Source organism: Sciurus carolinensis, chromosome 2 (genome assembly GCF_902686445.1).
Source record: "Sciurus carolinensis chromosome 2, mSciCar1.2, whole genome shotgun sequence".
NCBI lineage: Eukaryota > Metazoa > Chordata > Mammalia > Rodentia > Sciuridae > Sciurus > Sciurus carolinensis.
In genome coordinates this window covers 121,669,944-121,690,572 of record NC_062214.1, presented here as the reverse complement: position 1 = coordinate 121,690,572, position 20,629 = coordinate 121,669,944, and the positions used below count along the sequence as shown (strand labels likewise).

General features: G+C 34.6%; 2 protein-coding genes and 1 pseudogene across 2 annotated transcripts; 1 reads left to right on the top strand and 2 right to left on the bottom strand.

Annotated features, from left to right (window-relative positions):
* Nucleotides 1-3,673: 3,673 nt before the first annotated feature.
* Nucleotides 3,674-4,442, bottom strand: LOC124975452 (shieldin complex subunit 3-like; annotated as a pseudogene).
* A 513-nt stretch (nt 4,443-4,955) lies between these two features.
* Nucleotides 4,956-5,895, top strand: LOC124977609 (olfactory receptor 4K13-like). Its single transcript, XM_047541268.1, is given in 2 exon segments — nt 4,956-5,042; nt 5,044-5,895. Coding segments are annotated over 2 exon segments (939 nt in total).
* A 13,506-nt stretch (nt 5,896-19,401) lies between these two features.
* Nucleotides 19,402-20,376, bottom strand: LOC124977654 (olfactory receptor 4K17). Its single transcript, XM_047541361.1, has one exon. The coding sequence runs from the start codon at nt 20,338-20,340 to the stop codon at nt 19,402-19,404; it is 939 nt and encodes a 312-aa protein (XP_047397317.1). The 5' UTR covers nt 20,341-20,376.
* Nucleotides 20,377-20,629: the final 253 nt, after the last annotated feature.

Below are 20,629 nucleotides of genomic sequence, written 5' to 3'. Positions count from 1 at the left end.
CCAGTTCAATTTCAAGAGCAAGAAAGAGGTATGGAGAGAAAAAAAAAGTTGAAGATACTTTTATGCTTGATTAAATAAAATTTTCTTTTTTCTAATTTCAAAAGTAAATCACTTTTATTGCAGAATATTTGTAAGATATTAAGAGAGAGAAAAAAAACTAATGGGACCTGTCATTCTACCCAGCCAAAGAAAATCACTGAGACACCTTATGTTGCATCTCACATAATTTTCTACTAAAATTACACTATTTTTCTCGCTTGTACAAATATGATTTGTTTATTTTATTAAACATTTTGTACTTTTTGTTGGCTTATTTTTTATATAGGGACTTTAAAATTATCCTCACTCATTCATATGAATTTTATAAGGACATACATATGTATCTGAATTTCCCCAGCTCAGCTTTTGTCTCTTGCATTTTTGTTTATGTTTTTAGATGATATAGAAAGGTTGCTCATTTTTACCAAATCAAATCTGCTTATCTTTTTCGTCTATGATTTCTGCCATTATCATGATTCTCTAAAAAGTCTCACTAATTCAATATTACAAAATAAAACAAGCAACATATATTCACTTGTATATGTATCTAGACATTTTATTGTTTGAACTAATGCTTAAAACATTTGAATTTATTTTTCTTTAAATCTCTGATAGCTGGACAGTCCTTTCTCCAAAGAACTTCCCAACAATTTGAAAATCACCTTTTTCCTCAACAGCATATTTTAAATACTTGTCTCTGTTCTGAACTCTGAGTTTCTTCCATCTACTTCTCATTTTCTCTTATGAATGTAAAGGATCACAACAATTACTCCAGGTTTATGGTGCATTTTAACATCAAATCTATCTGCCTGTTTCTATTTTCTCAAATTTTGCTTGCAATCCTCCCAGCATACATTGAAAAGGTTAGTGGGAAAATAGAATGAGAGACATGTTCCTTCCTGGCTTTTTCAGAATTCCAAGTGTGATTTAAAATATATTTCCAGTACAGACCATCTGTAGTAATTGCCTGATCGATAGCCATCTACCTTGGTTTCAATGCTGCTGAAACTCTAAACATGTTGAGTGACAAATCATGAGCCAGTATGGCTAGTGACCATCACAAATGTCCCATTATTTATAGGCTTTAAAAATGCCTTCATAGCTACATAGAAAACAAGTGATTCTCTGATTTGCAGTCCTTAATAGCTAAATGTCAATTACATTGTGGGGGGGGGCATTTATTCAGAACTAGAACCTAATTTAAGCTCATCAATTTTCATAGAAATTTTTCTATTTGGCACAAAATAATTGTACATATTTGTGAGGTACATTGTGGAAGCTAAATTCTGTAGAGTTTTAATTCATAAAAATTAGAATCTAATTAAACTATATGAACCAATGTATTAGAGCTAAGTAGTGCTTAGAGTTTAATGAATTTATGGTTCCCTTAGATTTGTATAACATTTATATGCATAAATTTTTCATTCAAATGTTACTATAATCTATATACAGTATAACCACATTTTGAACTTAGTAATATATTTTATACATCTTTCTGTATCAGCACAGATATTTCTATTTTTTAATCATTAGATTATTGATGGAATTCTAAGGTGCTTTTTAATATTTGATTATTAAAGACAATGCTACATGAGCATTACTGATCATTTTATTTGAAAATTATGTTTGCATTTACTAGCATTAGTGTTTTATATTTACAGGTATAACTATTTTACCTCTCAGAAATTTATGTTTACATGAGAAGTGATTTGGGATCTGATCATCCTCCCCAATAGCTAATTACTCTGTTATCATTTACTGAAAATTTTCTTTTCTGATCTCAAAATCTATCCATTCTGTATATTGTACTTACTTATCACTTTGTATCTGGGTCTGGAGAATAATTCCTCTTTTATTTTGTTGCTTTGATCCTTCTACTCTATTTCTTCACTCTTTGAAATATTGTCATTCTACAGTGGTATGGAGTAGGAATGTAAAAAGGCAAATATCCCTGTTACATGACATAGTCACAGGTCAAAAGGTAGAACTTGCACTGATTTCATTATTTCTAAAATAAAAGTCAATAAAACTAAAACTTTTATTTGTGCAATACTGTTATGTCAGGATATCATTTATTTTTTATAAACCACACACAAAATTATAAGATGAAGAATGAATATTGCCTTTGCCAGTGTTTTTATTTTAAATATTGTGAACCCAAATAAGAATGTATGTATTTATTAATTCTGAAATCTTTATTATATTACTATAACACTTTCTGGATTCTTAAAACATTTCAACATACTTGAAAACTCCTTTGTGCCTACTTATTTCTACTAAGAAAGTGTCAGTCAGATATAAATTACTCCACATTTTTTCCAGTTTTTAATTTTGGCTCATTTTTAAAAACAAGTATTATTTTCTCCATTTAGCTATATAGCATATCTTCCTTGATCTCCTCTTTTGAAACTTCTGGTTAGCATTAATCCTGTTTAAATGGGCATCATTCCTCATGGATCTGCTTTATTTATCTAGAGTAAGCTATAAGTAAGAAAGCGTTCTCTGCAGATACCTCTTTGTTCACCAGAGTTCTACATTTATAATATCTGTATTAATTATACATCTGGCTTAGTAGATATGTTTGGATAATAACCTTCTTGTTAGAGAAAGATAAGAGGGCCAATGGGAAACCAGTGGCAAACCCCATTATACTACCTCTGAGCACTTTATCTTCCAATCTACTAAATCCATAGGCCCGTAGGTGAAGCCTGCACCCATGAAAAGAACAAAATATTTAGATTCATGTTCCACCTTAAGGAAAAAGAAGGTGTGAGGTCTTTGAAATTTGAGCAACTGCACATTCAAGTGTCTCAAAGATTCATTGTGTTTATCATCTCTGCTTATCTGATTTTCAGCAGCAACTAGGGAACCAAGTCCTAGATGTGAGTGTTCTACACTCCATCTAACTAATTTCATTGTTCTTCATTTTCTTCTCAATAAGAAAATCATTTGGCATACATGCCCATTGCTATTGCACAGCGTAGCCATAGATTCCAAGACAGAATGGTTCTCTTCTTTGCTCATGAAGGACCAACACATCTGTTCCTCAATTACAAACAGATGACAGGGAACTTCCACACCATCTCACCAACTAAGATAATTAGTTTTCTCAAGATTAGAGTATGTATGAATTACATGTTGCGGGGTTTAATTTGTTCAAATGTTTTGGCTATAGCAAATATTTCTCATGATTTTTGCTGAGAAATTATATCAATTTCTTAAACATTTTTTAATTCATTGATATTTTTTGCTCTTTCTGCATGTTGCAGATTTTCAGAAGTAGGGTTAAGGGAATATATATTAAATATCTCAACTTGTTTTTCAGTATGAACAATGCTTTATTACAATTCATGTAAAAGAATACTACTAACAAGTAGAACCCAGAAAGTTCTTGACCTAATTTACAAGTTGAGGAATTCACCTGGATACCTAACCATTTCTGGGACACAAAGTGTACATATATTAACATGTGATTATTTCTCCATAATGTTAAGACTAAATAGGCAGTATTATGGAAGAATCAAAAGTTTTAAAGTCATTAAAATGTAAAAACCAGTAAAAAATTATTCATTTTGCTATATTAGTCCATACTCAATTCATCCAAAATATTCTTTTTGACAATCAATAGAATTCATTACATACTAAAAATAACACTATGTATATGCATGAATAATTTAATTTTTCCTTTGAGAGCTAATCTTTTTTTAAGAACATTTCCCACATATTCACAGTAGTTAACATCACAGAACACTCATATTTGGCCTAAATGTCTCTTAATTATAGCATTACAAGATAGAAGTTCATTATGAATAATAAGTTGATTGAATTTTGCCCAAATTTCTTGCAGAGTTTGGATTTTACAAACATTGTGTTCTATTGTTCATCTTGATCTATAAAGTGAGTGTAAATTTAGTGCTTCTAAAATATCTTGCAATTTTTTAGACAAAGGAGAAATGTTTTCAGTACAATTATTGTTGGCAAGTGAAACACTCCAAGATCTTCCCTAATACTGTTTTTCTTTTTCTGATTTCTTATCCAGATTTCCAGAATCCGTGTGCTCATTCAGTGTGTCTGACTGGAATAAGTGAAACTTTTTCAAACTAGGTTGAAACTGCTAAAGATCTACTGTGCAATCATAACTCTGTGATGTAATGTTATGTTCTGAAATAGTTAAGTACTACTTCATATCTTCAGTTGTCTCTCCAGAAATTGCAGGTGGTGATCCTTCAGGTTTGAGTGGAAGTTTGGACCCATTGTGTGGAAACCAAGGAATAAATCTTGATAAGGGACAAGTAGGAAAGTCTTGAATTGCTTTTTCTGTGATTTTCGGTAGTTGTGTGGGACCACTCTCATAAGGTTGAAAATGTAATATGACTTTGTGTTGCCATTCTGTAATAATCCATTTATTTTCAATGAGGAGAAGATTTCTTAGCTGAATTCTTCACAGCTAGAATGTTAATTTACTATTACAGGACCGTCTCTCATGTCAAGCCAGAGGGAAACTTTCAGCGCCAACAGGCGTTCCTGTTTGGGGGGTTCACTTCCATTTCTACTGGCACTTTGGACCCACTGCCTATGGTGACTGAAGAGGTTCAACCTGTCCCTGAAGAAAACAGAAAAACACCAACTGGAAAGTACTGGCATCAAACGCACTTCCAATAGCTTCTTTTTGGGGTGGTACCTTAAATTCTCTTTTTGCTATTTACTTTACAACCCCCCAAAACTTCTTTTCAACAATCATCCATTCTCTCTTACAGATGTATACAAATTATGGTCCATCTACAATCACACATTGCAACTTCAAGAAATCACTCCTTGATACCAACACCCCATCTACCTTAATCTCTCAACTTTATCTCACAGAATGTAATCTATTTTGATTTTGTTTTAGGTAATACATACTGACAGCCAAAAAAATGGAAAAACAAAATCACTCCATGGTGTCTGAGTTTATTTTGTTGGGACTCACAGAATCTCGTGAATTACAGATTTTATTTTTCTTGTTTTTTTTCCATTATCTACACATCTATTGTGCTAGGTAACCTCATGATTATCTTTGTAGTGAAAATGGATCGCCAACTGCACTCTCCTATGTACTTCCTACTGGCTAACCTCTCCTTCATTGATATGTCCATGGCCTCCTTTGCTACTCCTAAAATGCTCAATAACTTAATTAGAGAATATTATTCCATCTCCTATGAAGGGTGCATGACCCAGATGTTTTTCCTTCATCTTTTAGGTGGAAGTGAGATGATGTTGCTTGTAGCAATGGCAGTTGATAGATACATTGCCATATGCAAACCCCTCCATTACAAAACTATTATGAACAATCTTGTTTGTACAGGACTTATACTTCTTTCCTGGACCACTGGTTTGGGGCACACTATGAGCCAAATGGTTTTCACAGTGACTTTGCCCTTCTGTGGTCCCAATGTTTTGGATAGTTTTTTTTGTGACCTGCCTCGGATGATCAAACTTGCCTGCACTGACACATATATCTTGGAGCTGTTAGTCATTGCAGACAGTGGACTACTCTCTTTGTTCTGTTTCATCATTCTGTTCATCTCCTATAGCATCATCCTGATTACTGTTCAGCATCGCTCTTCCAGGGGTTCTTCCAAAGCTTTGTCTACTCTTTCAGCCCACATTACAGTGGTTGTGCTATTCTTTGGACCTTGCATCTTTATCTATGTATGGCCATTCAACAGTGTGTCCATTGATAAGATTCTCTCTGTGTTTTATACAATTTTTACACCCCTTTTAAATCCAATCATCTACACATTCAGAAATAAAGACATGAAGAGTGCATTAAGAAAAATAAAGACCACGTATATGAGTTCCAGATCAACCTTTTAAACCATAAATTGTAATCATCAAAAGCAGTAGCAGCAGCAGCACATCCAAAGACATTAAGGTATATGATTTTGTACCAAACATAAACCACATTTTGAGAAATGATAACTTTTCCCCACATAAGCATATATGCAATAAAACATCCTGACTTGCCTATCAAAATGTAAACCATTTCAATATTCCATTTTTCATAATTTTATGTTTTTCTATAAAATAAATTATATCAAGTAGAATTTTTTGAGGTCTAACCACATATAAGGCACTTTGTATTTCTTATCATTTTCACAAAAATGAAAATAGAGAACATGATTTACATATTATCAATAAGAAACAAAATTAAGCATTAGAAAATTTAGTGAACTTACCATAGTAATTTCATGTACTATATTCAGAATCACGTCCTACACCTAACTATAATATGTGTGCCTCCTAACAAAATATTTTCCTATCAACATTTTAATAACAGTAATATGTATTTGTTTTCTGTACCCTCTTTTTAGGTCATAGTTTCCAAATATCATACATTTATAACAAAGAGTATTTTATTAATTTGAAAATGAAAACAGTCACCAAGACTTTTCAGTCTCCTTTTTTCTTCTAATTCAATAGAAAAAGATCTTCCTAGCTAAGAAGATTGGTCCCAGTTATCAACATATACTAGTTTTTTTGAATACCATGTCTGAAACCCGAACTAATCTGTTATATAGTACCTCATTGTATTTACATATTTTGTAGTAAAAGTAAGTGAAAATTACAAAACTGGGTAAAAATAAAAATTTGATTAATTCTACCAAATAAGGAAACACCATAATCAGAAATCTGGGTGAAAATAAAAGAATGCAAAAGTCTGTAAAACTAGGTACCCCTGAATATTAATTTTGGGTACCCACTAATAAAATGATGTTTGTAGAAAATAAGATTTTTTTTCCTTTATTACATTTGTTGACAAATTTCCAGGTTTGTTTTGTTTTGTTTTTGCCTTCATTTTCCCTTCTCAAGGAGAAAGTGGCTGAATTACAAGTTAGAGAATATTCACATGAGCTGGCCTGTGTGTGCTACTCAGGAGTCTGGGCCAGGAGCTTCACAAATTCAAACATATCCTATGCAACATAGTGAGATCCTTTCTCAAAATAAAAAATAAAAAGGGTTAAGGATGTAGCCCAGTAGTAGAGCACCCTAAGCTCAATCCCCCATCCTGCCAAAAAAGAAAATTCATGGGGAATTATGACTGAATTAGAACACAGAGACAGATATAATAACCAGTGTGAATTTTTTGTCTGTATACTTTGAGAAAAGAGGGGGAGAGAATCTTCATTTGTATGTAGGATAAATGTATTGTTAGACTGAAGATATTGCCATTTTTTAAATAAGGGTAGAATGGTATGAATAGAATTCTGAATAGCCAAAGATGAACCTTCTTATTGTGTCTCTGTTAGCCCCATATGAGTTCTGTAGCCTCCTTTGTATAGGAGGGAGCTATGAGTCTAAAATTTTTTTTTTTTGCTAGACTCTCTTACAAACTTATTCCTGTGAATTTCTATGAGTGAAAGACACATATATGAAACAGAAGGATGGAAAAAGGGATAAGTCTTACATTGCTCTGCCTCTTGTGGCAACAGTAAGCCAGCTTTGTACTCCATAAATAGTGGTGGGAGTATCAGTGGAATGAGCAAGATGGAAGCCTCCCAAAGCCTCTGAAGCTTCATTAAGTGTGTGACAAAATTATTAGTGGCAGGACAGAGTTCAACAGCAGCAGTGATACCCCTATGCCAACAGCAGCTGTAAGCTCGGGGTAATGTCACTTCCTCTTTTGCTTATCCCATTTCTTGGCATAGTAATTGCTTTCCAAAGTTACTGAACTCTTGGTAATATCATTATCTTCTTGTTTTTATTCCTTATTTCTGGTCTATACAAGCATTTTTATTTTTGACTTCCCATTGTACTTTCCCAAAGGTAGTTTGAAGATATCTTAAGCCTGGTTTGTATGAACTACATTATTTATCTATCTTCCTAAACCTGTAATATTCCTTTGCTGACTATTAGAGTTAATAAGATCACTTTCAGACGAACAGAGCAACCTAGAAACCAAAATTTATATTCCATATCATACGTGTTGGTACACTTACTGGTATTCCATATTTTCTGAGACTTTTAAAGTTTTTCCTGATTTTTCCTCTGTCTGTTGAGATTAATTTCTTATCGGTATGTTTTCACATTTACCGGTTCTTTCTTCTTCCGGCTCAAATCTATTGGTGATCTAGTGACTTCTTTTTCACCCTTTTGACATTTTTTTTATTTGTAGTTCTTTAAAATAGTGATTTATAAATATACATAATGGTGAAACTCACTGTGGGGTATTTACACATATACATAGCATAATTTTGTCAATTTTATTTCATAATTCTTCCCTTTTCTGGTCATCTCCTTCCACTACTGATTTCCATTCTATGAGATTCTCACTATCCCTTCCCCCACTTATTTTGGTCTAGAGAGAAAACATTCAACCTCTGACATTCTGAGTCTAGTTTATTCCATTTAGCATGATGCTCTCCACTTCCATCCATTTACCAACAAACACCATAATTTCATTCTTTAGGGTAAAAAGAGACTTCACCATAAATACTTCTGAAACCTAGAGGATCATTAGGAACTATTTTAAATATTTACACTCCACAAAACTGGAAAATATGGAAGATATTGATCAATTTTCAATTATGTATGATCTACCCAAATTGAACCATGAATAGATAGAAAATCTAAACAGACCAGTAGGACAAGCAATTGAGATGGAAACATAATTAAGAGATATCTGATAAAGAAAATTCTAGACCCAGACTGATTCTTGCCCTTTAAAGAAAAAATAAAGTCTATTTTCCTCAAATTATTTCATGAGCTAGAAAGGGAGGAAACACTCACAAATTCGTTCTATGAAGCCAGTATCACCCTAATACTGAAACCAGATAAAGACATATCAAAGAAAGAGAACCACACACCAATATCCCTGATGAACATAGACAAAAAAAAAAAAAATCCTTTGCAAAATATTAGCAAACCACATTCCAAAATACATTCAGAAGATGGTACACCATGATCAAGTGGGTTTCATTCCAGGCATGCAAGGTTGTTTCACCACAGCAAATCAAAAAATGTAATTAACCAACTCTGTTTATTATCTCTAATTTTGTTTACTTTGGTCTTCTCTTCATTCTCTTGCATAATTTGGCTAAGGGTTATCAATCTTGGTTATCTTTTCAGAAAACCAATTCTATTCCCTTGATTCCTTTTTTTTTCAAAACTTAATTTCACTGTGTTTGGCTTTGATGTTCAGTGTTCTACTGATTTTGGAATTAATTGTTCTACTGATTTTGAAATTAGTTGGTTCTGTCTTTCTTAGGGCTTTGAGGTGTAACATTAGTTTATATATTGAGGATCTTTCTGAGTTCTTTGTTTTTGTTTTTGTTTGTTTTATTTTTGTAGCAGTCAATTCTATTAACTTTTCTCTTAGATTCACCTTTATGCTCTTTATGGTTTTGTCTCTGATCTCATTTGTCTCTAGGACATATGTAATTTCTCCCCCATTTTCTTCTTGGACCTATTCTTTATTCAAAACTGTATTTGTAAAATCCATGTGTTAAATGATAAAATGCTTTCTGTTATTGATTTCTAAGTTCATTTCCTTTTGCCCTATTAGGATACAAGTAATTTCTCTCTCTCTCATTCTCTCTCTCTCTCTCTCTCTTTCTCACTCTCCCTTTGGATTTCCTAAGATTTGCTTTGTTTTCTAAATATGATCTATTTTAGAGAAGTTTTCATGTGCAGCAGAGAAGAAAGTGAGTCTGATTTTGACGGGACAAAGTATTTTATAGATATGTGTAGGTTCATGTGATTAATAGTATTTTTTAATTCTCTTGAGTCTACTTAGTTTATGTTTGTATAACCTACCTATTGGTAAGAGAGGTATGTGGAAATCAACCAGTATTATTATATTGAGATGTATTTAAGTCTTTATATTGAGTAAGATTTGTTTTATGTATATAGGTGCATCAATATTTGGATACAATCATTGTATCATTTTATGGTATAATTCCCTGACCAGTATGAATTGACCTTCTTTGACTCTCAGGAGACAAATTTAAGCTTGAAATCTACTTTGTCAGATATAAGAACAGCTACCCCTTCTTGCTTTCGGTCTCCTTTTGAATAATATGTCCTTTCCCATCCTTTCACCTTCAGCCTATGGGTGTCTTTGCCTGTAAGTCTCTTGTAAACAACATACGGTTGGATCTTGTTTCTTAATCCATTCTGTCGATAGATGTCTTTTAATTGGAGAGTTTAGGCCATTTACATTCTTTGTTATTATAGAGAGATGATTTATTATTTCCTGTCATTTTGATTTATTTTTAATTCAGATTTGATTCTCCTTTAATGGACTAGACCTCTAGTGAGATTTGTTCATACACTGGCCCTGACATTTTATGCTTCTGCATACAATCAATTGGATTGAGGACTGCAATATTAAATAATAAGGGAAAATCCATCAATTCAATACTAAAAGTAATATATGTAAGATCAAAACTGACACTAGAACAATTAAAATATTTCATGCTGAGCTGAGGAGATTTCTTATTGAGTCTTTCTCATTTGAATTTCATCAGGATTTGAGACCTCTGGAAGATGCTTATCATTCCTCAGCTTTACCTCTAAGTTTACCTGAATGTGGAGGTAGTGATCATACTCCCTTCTGATACAAGTCTAGGAGTCTCATTCTGGTCTTTGGTGTGTCCAAATACATACTAGCTTTCTGGTGGATTAAAGGACATGTCCCTCAATTTTCCTTGACAGAGCAGTCAGTTTACTTCCTGTTAGGGGGTATAAACTTGTGTGCCATTCTTGAAGGAAAGTTCCATGTATCCAGGACTGTCAATTTCCATGCAGGTTCCACCATGTATATTTTGGAGTGTTTGGCACATGGCATTCTAAGGTAAAGGTATTATAGTTTTGTTGAAGTGGCACTCGGGACCCCATGGGGGAGTGTAGGGCTTATGCCCTTTGTTGAGCTCATAGGTTGCAGGTCGATGGACTTGGATCTGGGCACACTAGGTGGTTTCTGGTGTTTGTGGAATGCTCCTCTATAAGCTTCTTTCTGAGGTTTACTGCTGTTGTATATGCTTGTAGTTCTCTGCTGACTGCTTGAATTATGCTCAGGAAATGTCTTTGGGTGATTCCATTCATCTGAATGAGAATTGAGTCAATTCTCGTCTCAGGAACCTACAGATCTGAACCTTCGCGTAGAGATGCTGGGGCACAGGAGCTTCCTTCTCTGGTTGCTACAGTTTTCTCTCCAATCAGTGCTTATTAGTCAACCCAGGGATCTAAGTCTGTATGATTGAAGGGAGTTGCATCTGCTTTCTGTTTCTATTGGTGTGGGTGCCCAGGGCTGTCACTGACTGCTACTGAATGCTGAGCATGGACTCTTCTCTGCCAGGGTTTGTTGTTGTGGCACCATTCAGAGGTTGGTGGTTGTCTGTCATTGGGGGACCTGTGAATGCAAACTTTCTGTCTGTGGCACAAAAGCCTCCACCTGGTTGCTGTAGATTACCAGGATTTTACCCATTCCTGTGATTTAGTAGGGTATCAGTTGGCCCATCTTTCCTTGAGCTCCTGCAGAGGTGGTGGAGAGGTTAGCACTCTCTGGTTAGGTTTAGCGCTCTCTGGAAGTGACTAGCTCTTGGGTCAACTTCACCTGACACTCTTTGTTCTTGTTAGCCTTCAGTTAGCGGTGATTCTCTCTACAAGTTTCTTCTAGATGAATAACCAAGGCAACCCTTTTCAGAGACATTCTCTATGACTCTATTTGTTTCTATCTTTAAGGGCAGGAGAACTGAATTGATTTAATTTCTTCTAGGGAGGCTGACTAACTGTGGACTCCACAAAATGGCTGCCCTACCCAGTGCTGTTTGACTTCATTGTGTGATTTCCTTCACTGTCTTTGCAGCCCATGTCCCATTTTAACTTGGACTTTCCAATTGTTTTTAAGAAAGTAAGCTCATGGGCTTTTCTTCTCCCTTTTTCTCTCTTTCTTCCCTCTCCCTACCTGCACCAATTCTGGTCAGGGTTCTGGGTCAAGGAATTTCCTCATTTGTTTTCTGCTCCAGTAATCACATTCCAAGTCCTTCCAAATCACAAGCTGTCCAATATTGAGTTTTAGAGTGTTAAATTACTCTGTCACCACCTCTCTGGTCAGCTGTTTCATCATGACTTTGTTTCTATACTATGGTGTAGTTGTGGGCACTGCCTAGATTCACTCTGCCATCTTCTGAGCTCCAAATTTTTTTTTTGACCAATTCAACTTGTTGAATCATTTTCCTGATTCTTTCTTCCATTAGTTATATCACTTTAGGGAAAAGAAAAATAAAAATCATATGATCATTTCAATAGATGCAGAAAAAAGCATTTCTTCCCTTTTAAACATACACTTGAGATATATCTTATGTAGTATTTTGACCTCATTTCTTCACTTAAAATGTATCTGAAAAATTTCCAATTAATACTGTTTCCCAACTCTTTAGATGCCTTTTTACTATTCATTTTTATGAATGTATTCTCTAAACATTATCTCCTAATAAGAAAATAAAGGTTATTTACATATTTTGCCTATACCAATCCATTCTACAGTAATTAAGCCTAAATGTTTACATGTGTCTGTGAAGGATAAATGTTCAGAAATGTAAGTTGAAGATCAATGTCAGTGTGAATACCAGCATGTGCATGGTATTTTATCAGTACTTTACCAAGTTCTAATTCATGTACAATAAAAGTGTACAAGAAAATGACTTTCTGTATGCATAAATGTGTAATATTTCTATCAAATCATGAGATACTTAAAAATGAGCACATTTCCATAGGCGATATTAATGTTGGTGACTTTGCCTGACATTTCATCATAATAAAAGAGAGTCTGCTTCTTTGCACTTTTAAAAATAATAACTTTACTGTTTTTCAAGCCCCACAAACTAATTCCTCACCTGTCTTCCAGTCTTTCTTTGTTGCTGGATCCCAAAACCTATATCATGTATTTTGGGTTTTGTTATAGCAGCATCACAACACTAGTAACTATTCCTATTTCAGTTATTTATAACTCCACAAACATCACCCCCTAACCTAGGAACACAAACAATGATGATCTTTTGTTATTATTGTTGCTTGTGATTCGTGAGTTGGGCAACATTTCATCTGTTATATATTGTCACTCCTCCACGTGAATTTGGCTGGGCAGGTCACCAGAGCTCACATCACATACCTTGCACACAAGCTGTGTTATGACTTGACCTTTTAACTCTCTCTGTGCTCTTTAATTCTTTAGGTCTTCTCTCTTTATGTACACTCTCATTTTAAGGATGGCTTGTGGGGGATTCTGTGAAGGCTGGTATTCTCTTTTTTCTAAAAACATAAAGAACAATTTTCAGTGATTCTTAATACTTAGACTTGAGAAATAAAGAACTCCATGTCTGATATCCTATTAAATGAAGCAGGTACAAAGCCTTTCAAAACATAAAGGAATAGAGAAACAGAATCAAGCTTTTGAATGTAGGAATGACAATGTCACATTGAAAAGAAGAATTCATGAAAAGAAGGGAGAAATATGTGTCACAAAGAGCACCTTTTGAATTCCATTGGCCAAATTAAGTCACAAAACCAACCACAGATGCAAGGGTGCAGGATTTGTGCTCTACACTTACATGAGAATAAGAAAAACAAATAACAAGATGTTTATTAAGCTCAGCCAACCTAGAATTGCTTTCCCCTAGGCCTGCTTTAGCCTAGGAGAATTTCATAATTAGACCATGGCTATCAGAATGTAGAGCTGGCTAGAAACTCCCCCAGGAGACAGAACAAAGAGGTTTCTGTTAAAGAAACACAGAGAGATGCTGCTTTTTAGTAATTAGCATCCTTTACTCATGTGCCAATATTTTCTCTTTTATTGCCAAGACTGTTGAAAATGTACTGCCCTGAACACATTTTAAGCCATTATATTTGTTGGTTTTCTATTCTTTCTTTTTACTAGTATGTTTTTAATTTCTGTTATTATTTGAAAAATAATATACATTTTAAATACATAGATTTAAGTATATTTTTCCTATGCAAAATCACCACATTTACCAAGCTAAAAAATATTTCTCCTAATCTTAAATGTTTTCTTGGACCATTTTGCAGGCAATACCATGAGATAATGACTTCTCATTTCTATCATTAAATATTAGCTTTGTCTCCACTTGAATTTCTATTAACTAAATTTTATAGAATTTATTATTATGTTTTGTCTTCTGCTGAACATGTTATACTTTAGATTTGTCTCCAAGTTGTTCATGGATCACTTCTGTTTTTCTTGCTGGGTAGTACACTTTAATTCCAGATGAGTCTAATTCTCAGATGAGTCAAGGTAACACAACTGGTAATGATAGTGGCCTGGGAAATCAGGTGAATGGGTCACTCAGCACCCTGATAGGCAAATAGGGCTCAATCCCACAGAGAAGTTGGGACCTCAGCCCAGAAACAAGATGGACACCTGATTGTTAAAATTTCACTGGTGGTAATCCGAAAAACTATTATTTAAAAAAAAAAAATTCCTGCAGGGAAATGAATCAGATGTTTAAAAATTAGGGAGAGGTATTCTCACAATGGAGCTATTTGCTCATTTCTAAGCTCTGTTGGCTCCCTGCAGAGGAATAGTGAGTAGAAGGTAACAAACATGTTGTTAAGGACCAAGTTGCTTAGCACTTCATCAAGTTGCTGAAGCTGGCTTTGAACTCAAATTCTCTTCCTCAGTCTCCAAAGCTGCTCAGATTACAGGCTTGCACCACTGTGCCTGGCAAAAATGTACAATTTAGTAAGCTTGGACACATGCAGATCGCCATTAAAAGACCATCAGCATCTAAAGAGTGACATGGGCCTCAGTCCCCAAAACTTCCTTGTCCCTGGATAACTTCTTTCCAATCATTCCACACATCCTCCCTCCATAGACAACCAATTGTCTGTGAACTCAAGGAATCTGAACTCTTATTAAATCTAACTTCTTTCCCCCATCATATTTATTTTGATATTTGTCATGTTAGGGTTTGCATCAGTGGAACATTTCCTTTCTGTTACTGAATGCTATTCCATTGTACTTAAAGACCAGCTTATTGTTATCCATTCATCTGCTGAAGGATATTTGTGTTCTTTCCACTTTGGGAATATTACAAATAGAGCTGTTTCATACATCTGTGTACAAAATTGGGTAACTTGGATACTTTTGAAATTAATTGAGAGTGTTTTATGGCATGGAATATTCTCTAACTTGGCAAATGAATGTTCACTTCAGAAAGAAAGAAAAATTTAATATTTTGATCAAAGTGTTGGATAAACATCAATTATGTAATATTGGTTCAGCTCCAATGAATTTTTATCAATTTTAATCAATTACTGACAGTGGGGATTTTGATGCTTTTGATTATAATTTTCTGTCTGTGCCTCCTCCTAGTGGTTTTATCAGCTTTCTTCCCATATTTCAGCTCTGTGATTAGGGACATACATATTTGAAATTGTTAGGTCATCCTGATTCATTGAGTACTATTTCTGGGAGACATGACCTTCTGTTGCCTTTGGTAATATTCTTTTTTCTGAAGTATATGTTTCATGTTATTAAAATAGACACAGATGTTATCATCATTTGATTTGTGCTAACATTATATGTATTTCTATTCTTTCATTATTAATTTCATTATTAATTTCTTTATAGAAAAACAATACCCATTGTGTGTTGTTATTACCTTCCTTGAAAATAAATAGACCAAAAGTGTCTGAAAAAAAATTTTTTTTGGTACCAGGAATTGAACCCAGGGATACTTAGCCACTGAGCCACATCCCCAGCCCTTATTTCTATTTTATTTAGAGAGAAGGTCTCACTGAGTTGCTTAGGGCCTTGCAAAGTTGCTGAGGCTGGCTTTGAACTTGTGATCCTCCTGTCTCAGCCTCCTGAGTAGCTGGGATTACAGGCATGTGCCACCCTGCTGGGCTTGGAATTCTTTTTGTGTTCACTACTCTTTCCCATAGAGCTATGGATCTCTTTTTATGCCAGTATCATGCTTTTTTTGATTAATATATATTTGTAGCAGATTTTGAATACTACTCTAATTTTTTTTTTCTTTCAGTGTTCTAGTCTGGCTTTGCTAGAAAGATAATGGTGCCCTCTAAAAATCAGTTTGTAAATACTCCATCTCAACAATTCTTTTGAGAAAAAATAAAATTTGGGAAGTATCAATAATTTTTTCTATTTAAAGAATTCAACAGTGTGGCTATCAGGTCTAGGGTTTTCTATGATGGAATACATTTTATTACTGACTCAGTCTCCATAATTGCTAATGATCTGGTCAGATTTTCTATTTCTTCATGATTTATTTGGTCTTGGTATGTGGTTTCTAGGAATTATACATTTTTTCTAGATTATTCATTTTTTTTGGTAAATACTTGTGCATAGTAGCCTTTTGTTACCCTTTATATTTCCGTGCTACAATGTCTGCTTTTATTTATTTGTGAATCTTACTTTTTCTTAGTGTAGTTCAAAGTTTCTCTGTTCTGTTTTCCTTTTCAAAAAATCAACTTCTGGTTTGTTGATCGTTTCATTGTTTTCAGGCCTATACATTATTTCCTTTTTGATCTTTAATGCTATCTTTCTGCCATCTTTGGAATTAATTGTTCTTGCTTTAGTTCCTTTTACATGTCACGTTAGGCTGTCAGGCCTTTCTTCCTTTTCTTTTTTTTTTTTTTAATGTTGGTCTTCATGGCTATAAACTTTTTTCTTATACCTGCAGTTGCTGCATCCTGTTAGTTTTGGTAGACTGTATTTTTGTATTGTATTGATTGTGTTGATGTATTTTGGTAGATTGTATTTTGTTATTTTAAAAATATTTTCAAATTTCCCCTTTTTTTGTCTTCCTTGATTTGTTTAGGATAATGTTAGGTATTCCATTCATTTTTAAGTTATCTAAAATTCCTTAACTTATTGATTTCTAGTTTTATACCATTTTGGTCAGAATAAATACCTGATATGATTTATATCTTTAATTTTATAGGACTTGTTTTGTGGCCAGACACATGATCTAATAATGGGGAATGTTCTTCATACACTTGAGAAGAACATGCGTTCTGCTGCTCTTGGATGGAATATTCTGTATATATTTGTTAGGTCCATTTGTTCTAGTGTAGCTTAACTCTGATGTTTCAGTATTGATTTTTTGTCTGTATGATGTATCTATTGTTGAAACTATAGTACTGAAAACCCCAGTTTTTGTTTTTGTTTTTTTGTTTTGTTTTTTGTAGGTGGACACAATACTTTTGTTTTATTTATTTAATTTGTACGTGGTGCATCTTGCATTCTATCTCTCACTTCAAAATTTTTCTTCAATGTTGGTGGTGTATGTATTCATAATTGTTACATTGTCATATTGAATTGACCCTTTTATCATTATAGAATGACTTTCTAGTTTCCTTGGACAGTTTTGAATTAGTTTATTTTTCTTGATATAAGTATATACACCAAAACTCTTTGTTTTCCATTTGCACACATTCTAGGTGGATAAATATTTTATTTTGATTTTCATTAAAAAAAATCACAATTTTACTCTACCCTTTCCCACATTTTATGTTTTCGATGTTGTAATTTAAATCATTTATATGTCATGAATCCTTTAACAAATTTCTGGAGTTTTTAAAATAATTTCAACTGCTCTGCAAAATTTACTTTTAGTAATTATTGTTTTTCTGATTTTTTTTGTTAAATTATTGATACATACACTGAAGCTTCCTGAGCTCCCTTAAAGCAAGTATTGTGAATTGTGTGCCTGGTAGGTCCTAGGCCTTTATTTCCTTGGAGTCATATACTGGAAAATTACTGAGTTCTTTTGTGGAGGTGTGTCTTCTTGGTTTTCATGTGCTGCTGCATTTGCTTTGCATTTGCCTTGCATTTGCTGGAGCCCTCACCTCTCCCAGACCTCACATGCTGCTTTCAGTGGGGAAAGACACTTTCCTATGTGGGGTGCTAGGGCACTATTGGGTCGGCTGAAACTGTTGTGACGACCATGGGTGCACAGTGGTATTGACTCTACTTCCCTCCCTCAGCTGAAGTTGATTTTGAGGAAGATTGCAGGGACCTTCAGTGACTAACACAGTGGAACTCTGCAGTGGTGGTGATTAGGGTCTTTAGTGGTGATGGCTGCTAACATCATTCCAGCCTCTTTGTCTGCTATTAAGGATGTTATGACAGAGAGAAGCCCTCTTGGCACACAGTCTGGATTCAAGGACTACTCTTGGTGGTATGAATATTAGATGAGTGGTGTTCTTGGGAAGCCTTGCAATGGAGGCCAGAAGCACAAGCTGGTGTACACTACTATAGATATGCATTCTCAGGAGGTAGTAACAGTGATACCTGGGACCACGGACTCCCATTGCCCATTGGTAATGGTATGGGAGACACAGAAGCTTTTGAAGCAAGCAAAGAGTCAGAGAGAGCAGGTAAAATGTCTCGGGATTCAAGTCAGGGATTCTATTTCTATGTCGGCTGAGCTCATGGCTGGACCACAGAACACACACACAAATATATTGCTTTCAAGCTGGGTGCAGTGGCACACACCATAATTCCAGGGGCTCAGGAGGCTGAGGCAGGAGGATCAAGAGTTCAAAGCCAACATCAGCAGCTTAGCGAGGCTCTACGCAACTCAGTGAGACCCTGTCTGTAAATAAATATAAAAAAAGGGCTAGGGATGTGGCTCAGTGGTTAAGAGCCTCTGAGTTCATTACTTGGTACAAGTATAGATAGATAGATAGATAGATAGATAGATAGATAGATATTGCTTCCAAAATCCAGGTTTTTTTTTTTTTTAATAAAATTATAACCTTATATTTGGAGTCAGGGTATAGGTCTATGAAATTGAAATATTGAGGTCAGGAAGATGGCAGTAAGATTTCATTTTATTAATAGTCATAAAGATGAATATATAAAATCTCATATTGGTGGCAACAAGAAAAATGAGTGACTTTGATTGAGTAGGTAGATGGTGCAACTTCATTTCTGGCTTTATAGAAAGTACCACATGTGACTTGTGACTCAGACACTAATGTCATGGAGAAGACAGAAAACCATCTTTAGGTGCCAAATCACTCAAACTGTACAGAAAATTATAACAGACATTCTGAAGATTGTTTTTATTTGCCTTTTGTGGCAAACTTTATTAGTACCTTGCTAAAATACATATCCATCAAACTTCTCTGACAGACAAGGAATTCTGTGACAATTGTTATAACTCACTGAACATCAGTTATTAATTAATTTTACATTGGTTAAACATTCAAAAATTATCAGATATCTTTCTTCTACAATCTTGCTGCTTTATTTGCCTTTCTGTATATGACTTGGATATGTCTATTTTTAGAGATCTGAACAATACTCCATTTCTCTGTAATCATGCTTTTAACCTAAGTATCTTCTTTAGAATGCACAAGAGCTCTCCAGAGTTTCCTCATGGCTGTCTTCATTTCTTTGTTTCGTAGGGTGTAAATAAGTGGATTTAAGATAGGAGTGATAATTGTGTAGAATACAGCGAGGAACTTATCCACAGAGTGGTTGTTGAAGGGCCAGACATAGATGAAGATGCATGGACCAAAGAAGATTATCACCACTGTGATGTGAGCTGTCAAAGTGGACCGGGCTTTGGACTGCCCAGTAGAAGAGCGCCTCCTAATGGTTGTAAGGATTAAACTATAGGAGATAAGCAAAATGAGGAAACAACTCATGGAGATCATGCCACTGTTAGCAACAATGACCACCTGTACAAAATAGGTGTCTGTGCATGCAAGTTTGCTAACCAGAGGGAGATCACAGAAAATGCTGTCCACCACATTGGGACCACAGAAAGGCAAATTTACTGCAAAGGGTAACTGAAGTCCTACGTGAAGGAGACCTGAGCACCAAGACATCACTACAAGCAAAATACACAGTTTTTTGTTCATGATGGTCATGTAGTGTAGGGGTTTACAAATGGCCACATATCTGTCAAAGGCCATGGAAACCAATAGTACTGTTTCAGTTGCACCCAGTAAGTGGAGAAGAAATATCTGAGTGAAGCAACCAACAAAAGAAATAGTCTTCTTGTGTTTTATCAAGTTTACAATCATTTTAGGGGTGGCAAAGGAAGCAAGAGACATATCCACAAAGGAGAGATTCCCAAGGAGGAAGTACATGGGGGTGTTCAGGTTTGGGGTTAAAAACACAGTAAATATAATGAGAAGGTTCCCTAAAACTGTTACCAAATAAATAATTGAGAACAGTGCAAAGAGAAGAAAGTCTATATCCTTAAAGCTGGTCAGTCCCACCAAAATGAATTCTGATACTTGAGACTGATTTAATAGTTGCATGGTTTTGATCTTATTGCTTGCTCACAGATGACCTGTAGAGAGTAAAAGCAATCAATTATACCACAAAGGTTGCTATGTTCTTTCAACAACACGAGGAAAAGTGAACACTTGATCATTGTTGGTGGGAATGTAAATTAATACAGTCAATATGATAAAAAAATGTGGAGGTTTTTCAAAAATTTATCAAAACTACACCATGATCCAGCTATTCCACTAATGGATGTCTAGCCAAAGGAAATAAAATCAATAAGTCAAAGAGACATCTGTACTCCTATACTTATTGCATCAC

Excerpts from the sequence above, each read along its gene's own strand:
- LOC124977654 (XM_047541361.1), bottom strand. The coding sequence starts at position 20,340 with ATGCAACTATTAAATCAGTCTCAAGTATCAGAATTCATTTTGGTGGGA.